The 20,072-nt window shown below is 49.7% G+C and overlaps 1 protein-coding gene across 1 annotated transcript; it reads left to right on the forward strand.

Moving 5' to 3' along the window:
• The first annotated feature begins 1,465 nt into the window (after window positions 1-1,465).
• Window positions 1,466-15,724, forward strand: LOC122170908 (excitatory amino acid transporter 4-like). The gene is given in 12 exon segments (XM_042838169.1): window positions 1,466-1,549; window positions 1,551-1,598; window positions 2,765-3,008; window positions 3,431-3,568; window positions 4,446-4,650; window positions 6,735-6,777; window positions 7,668-8,008; window positions 10,182-10,415; window positions 11,316-11,510; window positions 11,936-12,070; window positions 12,953-13,056; window positions 15,623-15,724. Coding segments are annotated over 12 exon segments (1,803 nt in total). The 3' UTR covers window positions 15,655-15,724.
• Window positions 15,725-20,072: the final 4,348 nt, after the last annotated feature.

Consider the following 20,072-nt stretch of genomic DNA (forward strand, 5'->3'; position numbering starts at 1 on the left):
ACTGACCGCCTTCTCCATTAAGTGAATCTTCCTAATGTCCACCCTAAACCTCCCCTGGTGCAACTTCAGGCTTTTTTCTCATATTCTTTCCCTTGTCATCCAATAAAAGACTGATGCCCTCCTTGCTGCAACCTCCTCTCAGGTATAAAAGTATTTTAAGAAACCAGCCTTAGTGCTGAGCACTGAGAAAGGCTGCTGGTGGCCAACTGACAACTGGATTGAACTTCATTCACTGTGGCTCTTTGAGTCCATCCAGTTCAATGCACCCCAAAATGTGGTTTGCCCCTGGCTGCCCGGGCATACTAAGTTGAGCGTGCATCACCAGCACCTCCAGACCCCTTTCTGCTGAGCTGCTCTCCAGTTACTTGTCTCCCAGACTGTACCCATGTCTGGCATTGCTCATCCCAAGTGCAGAACCCAACCATTTCCTTTGTTGATCTTCAAGTCATTGCTAATCTCTCTGTGCTCCAATATACCCAAGGCTTCTTGTCCCTGCGCCTCCCAGTTTAGTACAATGGAGAAAACTGCTTAGCGTGCACTTCTCTCCCGCATCCAGATAATTGATAGAAGTGGTGAATGCAGAGCTGAGCCCTGGAGAACATCACTATTGATTGTCTGCCACCAGCTGTAACCCCGTGCACTATGACCACTGGAGCTCTACCAGTGCTCCAGTTCATCACCAAGCATAGCGTGAACTGTCCAACTCACAGCTGGGCAATTTGTCCAGAAGGATGCTGTGAGGGATGGCACCAAAAGCCCTACTGAAACCCAGAATGGTCACATCCATCACCTTCCCTTCATGCACCATGACCTTACCCCAGAAGATCAGATCACTGAGGCAGGACCTTCGCTTGATGAACCCATGTTGACTATTGGATAGCAGCTTTGGTCTTTGAACAAAATGATAAAACGTCTTCCTTCCCCATTTTTTACTTTCACCATCTTCTGACTGCTGGCCTTAAAATGGCCAGCATTCCACTGGTTATGACAAACCTCATTGCCAGGAACCAGGCATTAGTTTTGCAACACTGGGCTTTCTTACAAAATATCCTGTGCTCCCTCATCTAGCCTTGAAGTTACCTCCAGAACTGCTCTCTTGAATATCTCAGTTCTGGCAGAGCAGAGGCTGAAGAAGCAGTCATGATTAGGAAAGCCTGCACCAAGAAAGCAAAGCTACCTTTTTCCTTCTGGGAAGGAAAATCCATGCCATTGCAGACTGCTTGTCTGCAAGAAGTGTGTTTTGACAACTTAGCGCAGCAGCTGGAGGACTTCCAGCTGATGCAATAGAGAATATTTACACAATTTCAGGCTGGCAATGCAGTGGGAATGTGCTGTAGAGAGGGCTGCTGGATTGCAAAATGTACAGATGGAGAAAGGCAGCTAGACAGCGGGAGGGTGGGGACATCACAGAGCGGGTCCTGATGAGCTCTTCTGTGCCATGAGCATTGACAAGGCTGCTGAGCATATGGTGCAGCATGGCATCCTAGTGATTCATCCTGAACTTTCCTGCATCAAAATAGAGATTTTGTTTTCTTTGCATGAAAATACTTCTCTTTCCTGGTACGTGTGGATGGGGAGACATCTGGAGAACAAAGCAGGTGAGTCCCTCTGCATGCGTGGGTGCTGCTCCCACCTTCCCTGTGTGGGAACCCTTGTCATTGCTGTGATGTGGTCTAAGGAAGGCGAGGTCTGGAGGAGAGCTCAGTCTGCATTCTCATCGTTCAGTGCGGGTCTCCTCAGGTCACTGTGGCAAATGGGAAGCCTGCTTTGCACCAAGCAAGCCATGGTGGTGACAGCAGATTCCATTCACTGAGAAATGGAGCACTGCATACAAAGTGCCCTTTGCCTTCCCGAGGTGTGCAGGGTGCTGGGTGAGGAGCAAGCAGTTTGGGAGCAAGAAAGCCTCAGAGGATTTGACCCTTTATTTGTCAATTCTGTTTGCAGGAGTTTGTTTGCAGGAAGTCAGACTGCATCCCTCCAGCAGACACATTTCTCACCACGAGGGCAGTAAGCTCTGGGACAGGCTGCTGGAAATCCCGCAGATACATGTGATCCTCTTTGGCTCAGGGAAGGGGTTGTTCAGGGAGTTTGTGACAGCAAGGGCTGAGGTGTGAGAGGTGATGCTGGTAAGGTCAGACAGGAGGACACGAGATGTGTGAAAGGCCTTCTGGGGCACAGGGACCGTTTCTTAATGTACCATGAAGGCACAAACATTCTTGTGTGGCCAAAGGCTGGATGCTTAAAGCCTTCTTTCTAGAGGTGGCTGGATTTTAGGGAAGCAAAGAGATGTCCGAAGAGACTTTCAGAAGCATTGATGCATCTCCTGCATCTCTCAATTCTTACATATATTTAAAAATCTGCTTCTTGGTAGCAACTCAGATAAAGATGGAAAGATCTATTTAATCATTAAAATTAAAAAAAAAAAAAAAAGGAGTCCAAATAAATCAAGTCGCACCATGAAGCATTGGCTGTTTAATGCCTCGATCTCATGGTAGGCATTTGTTTGGTCCAAAGCAGAGGCGGTGTGCACTTCATGAGGAATAGGATCTCAGTGCCTGGGGGTTTCTTTGACTTAAATTCAGGATTGCAAATGGAGAGGCGGTCATTTGCATTGCAGCACTGAAGAAAGGTCTCCCGGCAGCTGCTGAAGTGCCAAAGTGCCCCTTGGGTTCTTGTATCCATCCAGTCTTACATTTTCTTTGCAAACCCTTGGGAACAAGAGTCATTTTCAGCTCCTTTCCCTCCCGTGCTCCTCCCCAGCCAGGGCAGGCAGAGCAGCGTGCAGGGGCCGACCATGAGCGAGCAGAGCCACGTCAACAGCCTGTTCCTCAACGAGGACGCAGCCAAGCGGCTCCACGCCGAGGGCCGGGTGCAGCGCCTGCGGCAGGCCGTGCAGAAGCGGGCGGCGCGGGCCAAGAAGAGGATGAGCAGCATCACTGCTGACAGCGCCAAGAGCTTCTTCCGCAGAAACGCCTTTGTCCTCTTCACCATCGCCGCGGTTTTGCTCGGTATGGGGCAGCGTTGGGCACTGGGTGTAAGCATGGGGGAAAGTCTGTTTATCCGGTAATGGTTTTGTTTTATTGGAGTGGCTTGGCTGGGGAGTTGGAGCTGAAGGGGCCCTGTGTCTGTCGCTGCTCTCGTGAGAGTGAGCACTTTGGTGGTAATGGTCTCACAGGGAGCAGCCCAGCGGAGCAGCAGGAGGTGGCGGTTCAGCACAAGGCTGCCATGCATGTACACACGTGGAGGGGAGAAAGCAGGCAGAGAAAGCTAGAGCGCAGCATTGCAGACAAGAAAGGGCATTACACTCCTCTGGGGAGGGCAGGAGCGGAAAGGAGAAGAGGAAGAGGGAAGCCACACTGTAGGATGGAGTGAGGGCAGGCCACCAGCTCACTATGACCCGTGTCCATTTTCATCCCTTGTTGACCCACAGGGATCATCCTGGCCTTTTCCCTCAGGCCCTACCAGCTGACCTACCGCCAGATCAAGTACTTCTCCTTCCCAGGAGAGCTGCTGATGCGCATGCTCCAGATGCTGGTTCTTCCTCTCATTGTCTCTAGCTTGATTACAGGTGAGAAGAGCTTTCTGGTGCTTTCAGCCAAGGCAATACTCAGCAAAGTCTGGTGCTGGCTGTTGTTGGAGTTCCCTTTGTGCCCTGCCTGCAGGTGCTCGGATAAGCAGGGCTAGTAATGACAAGCCTGAACCTACAGCTATAGTGACCGTGGTTTACACTCGTACCCCAGCTGGTTCAGTAGTGGTGAAGAGAAGCAGAAGGCTTTGTGCTTTCTCAGAAGGCTGGGGAGGGCACAGTGTAGTGCTTCCAATGGCCTGCAGTTGAGCACTAAGAAGGGTTTATCTGTTCCACGTATCCCTACTTGTGCAGGGGGGTTGGACAAAATGATTTCCAGAGGCCCCTTCCAAGCCTAAGTTTAACTATGATTCTGTGATTTCATTCAGATTAACCTTGGATGTCAAAGTTTGTTGTCCAAGTGTGATTCAGATTTCCACTAGCCTAAATGAGGTTAATTTGTGCCAATCCAAGAGTCAGAGTTGATTCTCAGCTGGAGCACCTGCCTCATCCAGGTCCTGGTAGAAGACAGACCAGCCAGCCGACCCTTCAGAGGGCAGAAGGGCTGCAATGCAATCCATTCCGTGAAACATCCCACCAGTAGGGAATTAAAGACCCGTTGTCCTGTGGCGGCATTATTTCCCTTCTGAGAGCTTTAGGAGGAAGTTGCTATATTCCCAAATTCAGCCTAAGATTTATAAATGTTCTGCATCTTCATAAGCTTAAGCAACTTCCCCCCATATCTACATCACCCTGGAGCTCCAAAGTCTGCCCCTTGCACTTCCTAGAGACTCAGCTCCCATCCCTGTCCCCTGCGTGCTTCGAAACTTCCTCTGAGATATCAGATTTGCTCACCTCATCTGTCTGCCTGACTCCCCAGGAATGGCCTCTCTGGATGGCAGAGCCTCAGGGAAGATGGGTATGCGGGCTGTGGTCTACTACATGGTGACCACAATCATAGCAGTCTTCATTGGCATCCTCATGGTGATCATCATCCACCCAGGCAAAGGATCTAAGGACAAGCTTCACCGAGAAGGCAGAATTGAGCAGGTTCAGACCACAGATGCCTTCATGGACTTGGTGAGGTAGGTGGACCAGTTGGCCCCATGTCAGTCCGTGTCAGTGAGAGCAGACTCCTCCTCTGAACATCCCTTTGAAATGCCACAGCTTTAGGTTTATACTGTCAGGGAAAGAGGTCTTTGCTGAGTCTTTCTCAACGTGCTACTTTTAGCTCAGTCAGGGGAGGCCTATCACCTTCCTGCAGAGCTGCAGCCTTTGTCCCATGTTTGAGGGAACGGGGATTTTTTAGCCTGGGAAAAATTGGGGGTGATATATTTACAGTTTTCTGCTGCCTGGAGAGGAGCTGAAGAGAATATGGAACCAGATTTTTCTGAGAAGTATACAGGGAAAGGGCAAGAGCAAGCTGGAACAAGCAAAATTCTGATTGAGCACAGAGAATAAACTGTTCCCCACAGCTAGTGCAGACTGCGTACTGGGAGCCAAGGAGATGGAGGAATCTCTGTCCTTGAAGAAACTCAAAGCTCTGCTGAACAGCCTGAAGAAATCCAGCATTGAATGAGGCCACCAGCAGTCATTTTTCAGTAATTTCTATGACTTAGAATAATGGTGATCAAAATCAGTATTTAACAGTGAGGTTGGGCCAACACTTCTTGGTTTGACTACATTTGAAGCCAGGCTTGGAGGACTGCAAGGTGGTTACCCAGCTTTGTCACGCTGACATGCAATGCTTGGTCTGCAGCCCTGGAGTCCTGCCCTTCTGTTGGGAGTCAACGTGTGGCTTTGACAAGATCAGCTTAATCCAAAGGCTGTCAAACTAAGAGATGGACTCAGACCTGACGAGTGCACAAGGATCCAGTGTCACTTCTCCATTGGAAGTTCAGAGATGTGTTATTTCTGACATTGTTTCATTCATTCATTGCTCGTTTTACTTAAGAGTCTCTCCTGGTTGGGAAGAAAAGGGGCACCCCACAGTACAGTGTTTGCACAAAATAATCTGAAGGGATTGGAGAACAGTCAGATTGAAAAATAGCTGTAATGGAAATGTGGGAAGCAGGATTAGCAATGACCATGTGCACTTCAGAGATCCATCTAACAAAGACTGCCCCAAGTATCCAGCAAGTTGAAGAAATGATACCTAATATATTGTCTGACCCCCCCTTGTCATGACCTTCTGCAGCCAACTGTGACATGAAGCTTCGTTTCTGAGGTACAGGATAACAGAGATCAGATGAGTGCTGTAGAGATGAGGCTGAGAACATGGCAATATGGTACTTTTTCAATATCCAGTTAGTTCTGATGATGCTTTTGCAATGAACCCATGTTCCAGTGAAAATCTCCAGCCAGTGCTACCATCCAGGAACCAAGTGAATGGTCATGATGTCTAAGCACTGACTTTGCAGAATGGGAAACCAGTCAGAAGACACCCAGAAGAAATGAGGCTGGCTGCTGGATGCTCTGGGTTCAGCTGGGAATGATAGGATGGAGTCAAGAAAGAAACCATTCAGATTGAACTTCATGCTTTGTGAGGGTAGGCTGAGGGAGCTGACCTGCTTCGATGTGGGGGCCAAGGGACGATCTAATAGCAGCAAACAGCTACTTCAGCACAGCTACAAAGGTGACAAAGCCAAACTCCTCTATGAGATGGCAGAAATCTTGACAAAATGTGCAAACCAGAAATATTGGCTTGGGGGGGACAGTGGTACGTTAGGGTGTCTTTTCGCCCAGGGCTGTGGTGCAGCCCTAGGGCAGCTTAGCAGAGATGTGGGAGATCTCTGTCCCTGGGAGTTTTCAAGGCTTGGCTCTACAGAGCCGGAGCCAAATGTAGCATTTACAAGAGTTCAAGGTGAACCTCCTGAGGGCCCTGTGCTTAATAAGCCACAAAGATGGAAAGCATCGTTTCTGAGGCACATCTGCAAATTACTTCACTGCTCACCCTGCTTCGACTTTTTAGGATTTTGTATGCATGTGTAGAAGAGTCATCTAGATCCAGATCAGCTCCAGATCTTCAGCCAGACAGAAAGGGCCAATCTGCTCATAGGCTGGCATTGTGGCTGTTGTGACAAACAATATTGCTTTCGGACTTGGCCATGAAGCCCACATTTGCTGGGAAGTCAGACAGGACAATAACCTCTCCTTGTTTTATCTGCAGGAACATGTTCCCACCCAACCTGGTAGAAGCCTGCTTCAAACAGGTATGAGATCCCACCTGTCCTACGGCCTCCCTTTGTGCACTGTGCAGTAGAATATATTCCAGACTAATTCAACTAAGGATGATTACAGGGATTTCTTTTATGCTTCTCTTCATGCTTCCCTAATTCCAAACACTCAAGGAGGCATGCTAGTCGTTAGTCTGTATTGTAGCATTCCCCAAGCAAGTGACCATGAGCATTTATCCTGCAGTTAAATGGTCTTGTGTCAGTCCTGGATTACCAAAGAAAATGTTGGTATCTCTCACTGGAGAGAGAAATGTTGCATGTGGATTAAATAATCTCCTTTTTAGAGTTGTAAAAATTAGAAGGTACAGGAGATAACTGCAGTGCAGAGAAGAACTGATAAAGGATTAGATATAAGTGAACAACTTTAGTCCATCAAGTAAAGACAGAGCATCTGACTTGCAAGATTATAGACACATCCAAAGGAGAGAACAATTCTATCTTAAGACCAAAGAGTAGATATGGACTTAAAGGTAACAGTAACTTAAAATGAAAGCAAGAGTTCAAATGGAGAATTTTATGCAGATTTCAACATTGAAACAAACTATTTAGGACAGAATGGAACTCTGTCTTTTGAAATTGACATTAAAAAAAAAAAAAGGATGTTTTGGGCATACATGAGTCAGGAGGTGGCATCTGGATGCAGTTCTCTAGATGCTCCAGTGCTCTCTTTTGACCTTAGGCTCTGTGAACTTTTCATACAAAGCATTAAAACTGGGAGTTCGAGAGCAAGCATGGCAAGTGTCCCACTGAGGTCAGTGAGAGCTTGCAGTTCTCTCTGTCCTTTGGGCAGAGATTCGACAGCCCGGCATGTTGTCCTGAGCTCCTGAGCGAGGGCCTGGAGTCACCTGAAGTCTCTGTCATTTCAGTACAAGACGCAGTACAGCACCCGAGTCTTCACCAGGACCGTCCTTCACAGCAGCAATCTCACAGCAAGCGTGGCAACCACTCAGCTCCCTGCGCCTGAGAACTCCACCGGCATCCTGGAGAATGTCACGCAGGCCCTGGGGACCATCTCCGAGGTGCTGAGCTTTGAAGAAGTCATTCCCATCCCGGGCTCGGCCAATGGGGTGAACGCGCTGGGGCTGGTAGTGTTCTCCATGTGCTTCGGTTTGGTGATCGGCAGCATGAAGCAGAAGGGACGGGCCCTGCGGGAGTTCTTTAACTGCCTCAACGAAGCCATCATGAGGCTGGTGGCCATTATCATCTGGTGAGGAGCACGGCCGGTTGGAGCAGGAGGTCTGCAGGTGCAGTTTCCGCTGACCTGATGAGAAATGGAGTAGCTTTAAGGATGACGTGCATAGGAAAAGTAGATGGGCACAGCTCTCCTCCAGCTCTCCATCAGGCTGGAGGGAAAAGTCCGGATGGGATATTTGTTCACATTTCATTTCCTGTTGTTCTTTGTTTGTTTGTTTTGTTTCCACCTTAGAAATATCAGGTACACCAGGACTTGCTTTCCCCGAGGCTGCTGGAAACATCCTTGGAAGACCAGAAAGCTGAAGTGGAAGATCTCTTAGCCTTACCAGCAGGCGTAGGGCATGAGGCTTTCCCACAGAAAGCTTTCCTTCCAGCTGTGTTCCAGGAGCCTGAGCTAGCTGAATCACAGTCACTACTGCCAGTTTCCTGCCCCTTGGGGCAGCACTCTCATGCCTTGGCTCTGAAAGCTGAGCTGGGTTGACAGGATCAACTCCAAGTTGCTACCTTTCAGCTGGAGGTCTCCCAGATCCCACCTCCTCCAGATCTCAGCTCCTTGTTGCTTCTTATGCCTGCACTACACTGTCCAGACAAGGAAGGCATTGCTGCAAAAAGTCTTCTTAGTAAGCAGGATTTTACCAAATCTTGTTATGTTAAGCTCCTTACCTGTCTGTGGCTCAAGCTCCGAATGGGAGCTTGTTGTCGGAGAGATATGGGACTGGCAGAACAGGCAAAGGGAAGAGACAGGGAAGGATCTGTCAGCTCCACATCTTCTCCCCCATTCTCAGTCACTCCAGCTTTCTTTCCCTGGTGTCCCAGTGGCAGTCTTGTATTACAGAGAAACATCCTAGGCACAGGATATGGCCTCACACAGACAGAGATACGGGGCAAGAGCAACCTTGAGCTCATAGCAGAGCCATGCACTGCCTGGGAGCCCCAGCCCCTCTGGCATCTTTTCCTCCAGGAATGAGCCAGAATCTGGGGCCTTGCTTTCCTGAGGGGGGATAAGAGTCGCTCAAGGGCAAAGGAAGGGAGAGCAGAGTGGAAGAAGAGGACCTGCACACTCTTTATTCTCGGAGACCATTTGAAGCTACCTTCAACTACCTCAACAGGCAGAATGCTGATGGGTTGGACGTTGGTTATGCTCAGGAAATGGCCTGTGCAAATACATTAGGTAATGTTTGAAGACATCCCCTGCCTCACCAAAACACTGCTGGTGCAGGAGGCAGGACTGTCCCCCCAGCACGCCTTCCTGGAGCCACAGCCTGCAGAGCATCTCCCAGGAGCTGCTTTGTCCTGGGGAGATCTGGTCACAACCTGCAGCCAAGAATGTCTTCCAAGAAAAAGGTCAGAGGAAATGAAATATCTGTGAAATCCTTTCCTGAAACTTTTCCAAACCTCCCAGGCTAAGTTGGAGTTTGGCATGTGGACCTCTGAGCTTTGTGCATGAGTTGCATGTGAGCTCCTGAGCTGTAAGAGGCCAACCCCTGAGAGGGGTGGCCACGGAGCTGGGATTTCCTTCGGTCCAATTATTTGTTTAGTTCAGTGCCCGTGATAATTCCCTTGCCTGTGTTGTGGCTTCCTTCCCATGGAGCCTCTGCTGCTCATGAGATGCACTGTTGGGAGAAAAAGCTAGAAGAAATGGGAAGGGTAGCAGCATGCCTCAAAAAGAGGTTGCACATAAACCACTGCCTTCACAGAGTGTTGTCCCAGTCCTCAGCACACCAGCTGTGGGTGCTCTGTATGCTCCTCTTCCCTGCACGAGAACCTCTAGAGATAACAACGCATATTGCTAGGCACACAGGACACTTGCTTTTACTCCCATTTCCTTCTTATTTCTGTAACTGTGCCTCTCAGTGAAAAAGATCCCCTCAGCCCAAGCTCTGCTAGAAAAGGAAGGGACCGTGAGGGCTCCTTGTAACCCCCAGCAATGCCACAAGCAATGTTGAGGAGAGAGATAGGAACCTGGAAGGAGGAAGAAGCCTCTACCAGTGCCCAAGCTGTGCACTCAGCTGGTTTTTGACTCGGAGATCTCTCCACATTGCCAGAAAAGAAACCAGCAGTACAGCCCACCAACCAGCAGGCTCCTGGTGTGCTGGCTTATGGAGATGTGCCCAGAAAGCATGCACTGAAGCAGGTGTGGAGATGGGATATCAGTTCTGAGCTCTGTCCGTGTGTTTCATCCACAGGTACGCCCCAGTTGGGATCATGTTTCTAATTGCTGGCAAAATCCTGGAGATGGATGACCTGGCGGTGATGGGGGGCCAGCTGGGGATGTACACCCTCACCGTCATCGTCGGGCTCCTCATTCACGCCCTCTGCATCCTGCCGCTGCTCTACTTCATCGTCACCCACAGGAACCCCTGGGTATTCATTGTAGGGCTTCTGCAGGCCCTCATCACAGCCCTGGGCACCTCCTCAAGGTACAGTGGCTGCATCGCCTCGGGGAGAAGTGAGGTTGGAGGTGGTGTGGATATTCCGGGGCTGCTGCTCAGTGCTTTGTTGCCCTCAGTGCAGCTCTCAGGTCTCACCATTTCAGGCACTAACAGCATTTTGCGTTGGTCCAGGCAACTCATTTCAGAGCAGAAAGATTCCCAGTTCCCTGCCCAGGAGACCTCATAGTAGGCTCCTCTCTACCCATCGGCTCACAACCAGCAGTCCTCACAAACATGGTGGTGACTGTGCTTGCAGCCCTGAAACACTCAGCTCAGGATACAAATCAAACCCCACTGAATCCCAGCATTATTTCCTGTGCTCACACCTCCACATATATATGCTCACAAACATTTGCACACTTCTTTTTTGCCTTGTGTCCAGCTGGTGTCAAACTGCCAGGAGTGTCCTCAGTCACTCACACACCAAAGCAGTGGATTGTGGGGTGCTGTTGCATCAGTTTCTCCTACATTCATTTTCACGCTGAAACACAAAAGATACCCTCATGAATTCTTTTCTTATGTACTGAGTTGGGGAGGGGAAAGGACACGAGTTTTTTAAGAGCTGGAAAAGAAGTTTTGGTCTTGAGGCTCCATTCTGTGCACCCAGAATCCCCCAAATCCTCTTCTTTTGGTGTTACACCAGCACCACCAGCACCACACAGCCCCTGCCCACCCCCCTGAGGAAAGCCGTGTCTGAGCGGGCAATGCAGCGTGCACCATACTGAGGAACCCTTGCTTAGACTGTTCTTTCTCCTAGCAGCATCTGGCCTCTGGCTCACATGGCAGGGTGAGAAACAGGTGGGTAAGGTGACAACCCAGGCAGCAGTTTGGTCCCCCTGGCACAGCCAGCACATACCTGATTTGTGGTGTTTTCTAAATCCCTTTTAGCTCAGCGACTCTGCCCATCACCTTCAGGTGCCTGGAAGAAAACAACGGCGTGGACAGGCGCATCACGAGGTTTGTTCTGCCCGTGGGAGCTACCATTAACATGGATGGCACCGCTCTGTACGAGGCCCTCGCTGCCATCTTCATTGCACAAGTCAACAACTACGAACTCGACTTTGGGCAGATCATCACAATAAGGTGACTTTTGAAAGGTCTAGGGGGTTTGGGAGGGATCCCATAGCCAGCCCTTGGGTAAGCCTGTTTTGTTGGCTTGCCTGAGCTTTAGGTTCCTCTGAATGGAAAGGAAGGGGAAACTTTCAGGGATGGAAGCGAATAGGGCTTCAGTGCCATGTCTTCGAGACCCCCCCGAGACCTTATTGCATTCCCAATTTGGGGCCAACCCTTGGGCAGAGCTGCTGTGTGCACTCTGCTGTGGCTGGTGCTGGCAGGACGTGCCGGGCTCAGTCTGATGCCCCACGTGTCACTTTCCTTCTCTGTGACGGGGCAGAAAGGCTGCCAAGATGGTTTGTAGAAAATGTGCTGAGCCTCTTCCTGATGCTTCTGCAAATGTGACTGCCTGTATTCTTCCTTCTGCTGAGAGATGTGCTTTGCTTTCCCTCCAGCATCACTGCCACGGCAGCCAGCATTGGTGCTGCAGGCATTCCCCAGGCAGGGCTGGTGACCATGGTCATAGTGCTGACGTCGGTGGGGCTGCCAACTGAAGACATTACGCTGATCATCGCTGTGGACTGGTTCCTGTGAGTTCTCTGCCCAGCAGCATGCCCTGCCCTGTGCTCCCTGTGTCTGCACTCCCAATGTCTGTGCTACAAGCAGGCTCTGTAATCTGTATCAGGAGGCCTTTGCACAGAAGCCCTCTCTGTTCATTCATCTTCACCATATACTTCAGTGACCCAATGCATCAGAATTCACTTACAGATCAGCTTGGTGACCAAGCAGCATGTCCTTAGTTTGCTTTATCTTACTAGATAACAATTGGAAATGATCTCCAGATCAACAGGGACAGGTTGTGTCAGTAACACAAAAATTCACACTGCTGAGTGACAGTGGCTCTGTGCTACCAAACAAGGACAGTGGGATGGGATGGGATGGGATGGGATGGGATGGGATGGGATGGGATGGGATGGGATGGGATGGGATGGGATGGGACGGGATGGAAGGGACTGGCTGGACGAACCTGAGCATCTAACCAGCCACACAGTTCCACTTCTGTCCCTTTTAAACTCTGGGACAAGTGTTTTCACAGGAGCACCCTCAGGAATGAGATTGAAGAATGTTCTGTCTTCTTAAACAAGAAAAATACACCAGCAGTGTTTCCTCTGTTCTTCTGTCTTGTGTATTGCTGGTCTGTAGCCAAAGCAGCCCAAGTCTGCTCCCAGCCGCAGCTGAACAGTGGGAAACAGTCTGGTCCAACACTTCCATTCATTCTGGGAGGGGTGCATAAGATCAGAACTGGCTGGAAAATCCTACCTGCTGTTGTAAATGCTGCAGGATATTTTGGTTTGCTGGACTGATGGCAGGTTTTCAATATTCAGGCTTATATATCAGGTTTTCTTGAAATGTTCTTCATGCCCTTAGCTGATACAAGAAGTTACATACCACTTTTCTCTCTAATTTTTCAGAGACCGCCTTAGAACGACCACCAACGTCCTGGGGGACTCTCTGGGTGCTGGCATTGTGGAGCATCTCTCCCGGCAGGAGCTGGATGCGCAGGAATGCGAACTCGGTAATTCTGGGATAGAGGAGAAAGAGCAGCCCTGCCAGCAGGTCTGCACACACAGCAACAGCCTCAGGCACCCCAGCAGGGAGACAGCGCTGTGAAGTCAGGCAGCATTACACACTCATGCTGTATAAAGCCAAGACTTGAAGCAGAAGTCTTGGGGGACAGAGAGGAGGACAGAACACGACAGACTTTCCAACATCTACACTGTTCTCCCCCACATGCAGTCTCCCCTGATCCCTTTTATCCCCCATCTCTTTCTGACTGACTTTAAAGAGGAGAAAATTAAATGGCAAAGAAACTTTTGTTCTATGAAAGCCTGGTTTAATCATTCTTCCTGGAGTTCAAGAGCTAGACCTGAGTAAATAAGGCGCAGTGGATGAGCTGGACCAGGAGCTCTCTCTGTTGTGAGCTGAAGTTGAAGCATAGTTAATGGACAAGGTGGGCCAGTGACACCCCCCCTGCGGACTGGCACCGGGACGTTGGCATGATAACTGTTGCTAATCCTGCAGATGCAGAGTAGCAAAGCCTTCACTTGGTCAGTGGCTTCCCTTCAAGATTTTGGCAGCTTTGAGACCTCTGGTGGGCACCAGGGCTCCACTTCGACTCTTCAGTGGCCAGTGCTTGTGAAAAACCAGTGTTCTCCTTGTGTGCACTGCCAGCGTTTGCACAGTGACACCACCGATGCCTCCTGAGGTCTCCTCACCCCTCTGGTAATCCTTCTGGCTGTGGGTACTGAGGTCTTCTATCTCTCAAAAGAAGATGGGACCAAAGAATAGGGACAGGGCTGTGCTGGTTGGCAGCACAGAGGTCAGAATGGCTTTCCATTCATGGAAGCAGTGAATTATGAAAGTAGCAGACAAACAATGGAACGGATCCACTGTCCAGCCTTTGGACCAGTTCTCCTCTCAGCCAAGCTCTGCCGAACAGTTCACTTTGTTTCCTTCTAAAGATCTCTTCTCTTAGTGAAAGCAGAAGGGGAATTGCAAAGCTTAAGAGCAGTGCCTCCCCGAGCAGCTGGGGCTGCCTGCGTGCCAGGGCTGCTCTGTGCCAGCTCAGAGGCAGGGACAAAATCACAGAGCTGTCCTGTGCTCTTCTTGCATTTATCACCTTCATCCATGCTGCAGTGTCGCAGGGAGAATGCTGCTGTCTTGGGCTTTTCTCACACTTAAAGTATGCTTACGCTGTGCTATCAAAGCTGGTCGGACTGTGCCTGCAGCATTTGCTGCTAAAACAAGAGAAAAGGGACGGTCTGTTTTTCACAGATTTTTATAAGCTTTGATTTTGGAGTCCAATTTTTGAGGCAAAACTGAGCCCTCCAGGCAGAAGGCTGGAACACGTGGTGTGCAGCACTGTTTGTTACTCTCCACATTCAAGTAAAGGATTACAAATGTTCTGAACATCCGAGCAGCTCCTTGGGCAGCAACTCTGGGAGTACAGCTGCAGGTACAATTACAGAAGTGCATCATCTGGGAATGTCTGAAATGCTGAAAGGCAGCAAAATCCAAAAGCTGAAATCCAGCTGCCCCAAAAGCTGAAATCCAGCTGCCCAAAAACTTGGCTGCAATGCTGTTTCTACTTACAGCAGTTTCTATGGTTTTCAGAATATATTGGGAAGAAAACCAGTCTTTTATAAGACTTATGGAAAATTGGACAGGAAAAGACCCCCAGACCCCAGGCAGGAATGCAGGCAATCCTAACAGGCCTCTCTGAGCAATGCTGATCTCCAGGTCATACGCTCCAGTGCATTTTCTCCCCCCTGACATAACCCTCTCCTTGTCACAGTGTAGGAACGTTGTCTCTCATCCTGACTTGGTGAGTGGGATAAGAAATCGTTATCCTCCCCTTTGCATGAATATGATTATGATGTCTGCTCTTCTCCTTTCTAGACTAAACAGAGGCAGTTCTTTCAGTATGCCCTATCAGGTAAAAATTACTCACAGTCCCATCCTCTGGACTTTTCCCTCTCTGTTCCACACCTTTCTCCAAGTGGATTGAGGACAGCTGGGCAGAACGATCCAACTGAAGATCTATTAGCACAGAGGAAAGAACATTTCATGCACACTGAGACAGAGACCTTGGCTTCAGCTTAGCACGGGTAACAGCACGCTGCTCAGGGGAACTGCTCACAGCTGCAACAAATTCAGGTCTGCTCAGCTTATCTTAAATCCATCAGGTATCCTAGCGAGGTTAGACCTGAACTTTGATGAGATGGCTGTATCTGAAGGCTGGATCTTACCCTAAGAGTTCTAAGGTGCGTTAGCTTGCATCTACAGTGAGCTAAGACAGCACTGGCGTAGCACTGACACGGCTCAGCTGATGTGAGTCCAAACCAGCAGAAAGAACAGACCTTACAAAATCCAACAGCATGATGATTTCACAGCAGCGTGACAGCATTGCCTCCACCCCGCTGATGGTCCACGATAATTCCTACTCCATTTTAAGTAGAGCTGCTGCCTAGCCAGTAATTTCCCAGCCTATGTTTGTGCAGTTGATTACTGACTGTTACCTAAAAACAGTAATTTCTATTTATCCTTATTGAATCACATCTTGCTTTTCTTTTTTTTTGCAGATTATTTGTCCAACTTCTCAAGAAAGCATTGAATTCTACTCCTGAAGAGACTTCTTGTGTATATATATATATATAAAGGGCAAACCAAGGGATGAATTGGAAGACAAAGAGAGATGGTTGGATTGGACTCTAGCTCAAACGGAATTAATTCTGGGAAGCCCTACGGCGTGGGTTGTGCAGAGAGGCAGACGAGTTGATCATGAGTGTCCCTTCTGGCTTTGTAATATATGCACATGCTTTCTGGTTTAGAGGTACTGCAGAGGCTCTGCTGATTGTTTCCAAAAGCTATCAGAAAGGATCCTTATGGTAACTTCTCTGAACTCAGCAGGACTCTGACCTGTTTTCAGTTGCTGTTAGCAGATGTAAGCCTGTCACAAAGGGCTCTCATACTGCACTGCATTGGCATCATCTCACTTGTTCCCACCAGGCAGCATGCCCCAAGCCTTGCCGTGTGATTTCTTGCCTTCAACAAAAGATTAACGAGCACAGATGAGTAGATGGCTCCTTTTCCAATCTTGCAAGCCAGTTTGCTGTGGGGAGTTTCAGAATATTTTTTTGCTGTGGTGTCCACCCATGTTGTGGATCAATCTATGATCAGCATTATCCATTTGTTTACAACGCCCAAGCAGTATGGTCAGGAATTTGCTTATATATGCACAAATATCTACATGCAGGTGTGTGTGTGCCTATGAATGGGGTGCACACGTACAAACACACACACAATCATTCTGCTGATGATCCAAGGACAGGCAATGCTGAACCCTCACTCTGTGAGGTTGCATCCTTAATTTTGACACCCAGTGTGATTTGCTGATGGGTTGGACGTTGGTTATGCTCAGGAAATGGCCTGTGCAAATACATTAGGTAATGTTTGAAGACATCCCCTGCCTCACCAAAACACTGCTGGTGCAGGAGGCCCATCTCTAAAACAACAGAAACTGTTTTACATTACAGTAATGAGTCTTCTAAAGCAAGGTTTGTTAGGAAGGAGCTAATTGTGCTGACTGTGGGCTGTGGCTGCTCCCGGTGCGTACATCCCAAGGTCTCGGGTCCCCACGCTGTGCAGCTTTGCAAGGAGGCAAGCTTTCAAGTGCTCAGCCAGGAATACAGAAGTGTTTGTACTCCTTCCAAGCTCAAACTCTGACCTCGTACCAACTCAGCCTTCAGAACTGCGCAACTGAAAACATGAAATCATTTTATCAGCTGTCTTTGTAAGTCATCGGCTATTTGGGAACGTGTGCGGTCTTTTCTTTACTGCAGTACTGCTGCTTCTAGTTGCAGAAACACAGTGAGTTTCTTCTCGTGACAAATAATTTATCCCTGATGATTGGGTGGGCAATGTTTGGGCTGAAACGGGGAGCTGCTCGATGCACACAGCCACGAGGAGCTCTTGGATCAGGACACATCCCTTCAAAGGGAATTTAGGAGAGCAAAGACATGGAACACAGGTTTTCACACAGCGGGCCACGGATCGCACTCAGCACATGGTAGCTGTGTTCCTTCAGGAGCCGGATCTGCCCATCCGGCAGATCATTCCCAATCCGGAATCACGAAATCTTTTGCTCTCCGCAGGGGTGAAGGCAGGAACTGGAACTCACTGCTGCAGTGTCGTCGTCGCATTCGGGCACTTTGACTGTGTTAATTCCCAAGGCCTTTCTTTCCATGCTGTGAGTTTCAGTGTCAATAAAGATAGTTTGCAGATTTGAAAAATAAAGGGAATCTTTTTCCACAGTGCTCCTCCATGACCTTTTTTCCCCCCCCACTCTTTTCCCTCAGAGCCGTGACCCCACGAAGTCAGGGATGCCGCGTTCAGCATTGCGTGTTACACGGCCTTATCTGCACGTCTCTGTGCTACAGGTCAAGAGCTCAATTCAGATTTTTACAAGGTCTTTCCCCAAAGCTTTTCCTTTGATGCTGCCTTCTGTGTATGTCTGCTATGGCACAGCAGCACAGGGCTGGCTTGCTTGCTGCGTGTGCTGTGCATCGCACACAGGCACAAAACTTCTGCCTGGAAATCTACCCAAAGGATTCTGGAGCTTAACAAGAATGAATTTATATTTCTCCCAGAAATGCTGCATTAGTGGCACGGTAATTGAGCAATGCTCAGCTCCTTCTCCCTTTGAGAACCCTTCTTTCTGCTCCATAAGGAGCCCCAGCATCCCAAATGGAAGAAGAAAGTCTATGGAACGTGGGAAAGGGGCCTGGCTGTAGGGGGGGATATAGGAACACTGTCAGGGCATGCAGGGATGGCACAAGCAGGTCGAAGGCCCACGTAGAATTGCATCTGGCGAGAGAGGTCACTGCAAAGAAAGGCTTTTGTAAAGCACAGCCACAGCAAAAGGAAGACTGGGGAAAATGTGTGGCTGCTGATGAATGAGGTGGGCGCCGTGGTCAGGGAGGACACCGAGGGGGGGGGACCTGAACACCTCTGCTTCAGTCTTTATTGCTAAGGCTGCCCCTCGAGAATCCCAGATGCTGGAGATATTTGAGAGCTATTGGTGATCGGTGGACGGTTGGACTGGGCGATCCTCAGGTCTTTCCCAGCCTTGGTGATTCTATGATTCTATGATAAGAGAGTCTGGGGGATGGAAGGCTTCCCTGTGGTGGAAGTGGATCTGATCAGAGATCATCCGGGCAAACTCAATGCACAGAAATCCACAGGCCCTGACAGGATGCACCCATGTGTGCTGTGGGAGCTGACAGAAGGGACCGCTGCTCTACATCATCGATCAAAGGTCATGGGGAGCAGGAGAGGTGCCCCAGGGCTGGAGGGTGGGCAATGTCTCTCCTGTGCCCAGGAGGGCAAGAAGGAGCATTTGGGAAGTCCAAACCAGTCAGCCTCACTGCCACCCTGGGAAAGTGATGCAGCAGTTACTCTGGATGTCACCTCCAGGAAAACAGAAGAGAAGAAGCTTATCAGGAGTAGTCAACATGGATTCACTGAGGGAAATCAAACACAAGGAAGCCGATTGCCTTCTGCCATGCTGTGCCCAGCTGGGTAGATGAGGGGAGAGCAGTGGGTGTTGTGAGCACTGACTGCAGTACATCTGACGTGATCTCCCACAGCATCTCACAGTGAAGCTAAGGAAGCAGGGAAGGATGGGTGGGCAGTGAAGTGGACTGGACAGTGAGGAGAACTGGAATATGGGCAGAGCTCAGAGGGCTGCGATGAAGGGATGGAGTGCATCCTCAGCCAGTTTGCTGATGGTACAATGCTGGGTGGAGTGGGTGACACTGCAGAAAGCCATGCTGCCATCCAGAGAGAGCTGGGCAGGATGGAGAGGGGCGGGGAGGAACCTGATGAGGATTAATGAGAACAAGAGCCTGGGGAGGAATAACTGATGCATCAGGAGGCTCCAGGGAGACCTCAATGTGGCCTTCCATTACTTGAAGGGAGCACCGTGGTAGCAGTGGTGATGGGAGGTTAGACACGATGATCTTGCAGATTGTTTCCAACCTTGTGATTCTAGGATTCTCAGAAGGGCTCCTTTCAGCCATGGGAACCACAGGCATTCAACAAGCATCCAGCCATGTTTGCACGGGCTCTGGGAAGGAAAAAGCACTCTTCCCACTGCTGTGCTACAGGGCCCTGTTCCCCCTCCATCTCATCACCTCCTGCCTGGCTTCCTGTGGAGATGGGAGAAAGGGAATGGCTGTGATCCTCATGCTCACACGGCCTAAGTGCCATCAGGCACCAACTCAAGAACAACTCTTTGCTTTCTTTATTACATGCACAGCTGTATGGGAACTGCTGAGTCACAGCCTGAACCTCTGATCACCTGAGGCGAGCCATGAGTCAGCCAGAGGAGCACAGGTGAAGGCAATTCACCTGTGCTGCTGGAAGGGGTGGAGCCTGGCCTAGAGCTATTGAAGAGCTGGCTACCAGTGGGGAAGGATCTCGTCTGGAGATCCCTCCTTCTGGTGTTTTGTGGGTGAGCCCAGCATAAGGGTAAGCCTTCCATTTATTCTCTTTTGTTATCATAATCTACTTTGCCTAACTCTCTTGTTTATTTTGTGATTGTAACATCTTCATATCCATTGATTATACACATGGCGCAAGGCAGCAGCCCCATCCCAGGCAGCACCAGCCCTGCTGTGTCATGGCCACATCACCAGGAGCAGCCACCAGCTCCAGGAACCACACCCCAACTGGCACAGCCGTGTCACAACAACACAACATTGGTGGTGGCTGAGTTCCACAGTGAGCTTGGTGTCACAGCAACCCGGAATGCAGACCAGAAGGGCAGTGCCAAGCTGAGGTGGGCAGGAGCAGCCCATGGGGATGGATGGGAGCTGCTCCTCTTCTGCCTTGCAGCCACACACGGGGACACAGCGGGACGGCGAGGTGCTCCTGTCCTCACCTGGATTCATCGCCGGACAAGAGGGCCACTCTGCAGGACAGATAAGTCTCTCCCATACTGTAACCCACCTTGGTCCTACAGGACCCTGC

This window comes from Centrocercus urophasianus, unplaced genomic scaffold (genome assembly GCF_019232065.1).
Source record: "Centrocercus urophasianus isolate 14NV4802_14NV808 unplaced genomic scaffold, USGS_Curo_1.0 seq_739, whole genome shotgun sequence".
Taxonomy (NCBI): domain Eukaryota; kingdom Metazoa; phylum Chordata; class Aves; order Galliformes; family Phasianidae; genus Centrocercus; species Centrocercus urophasianus.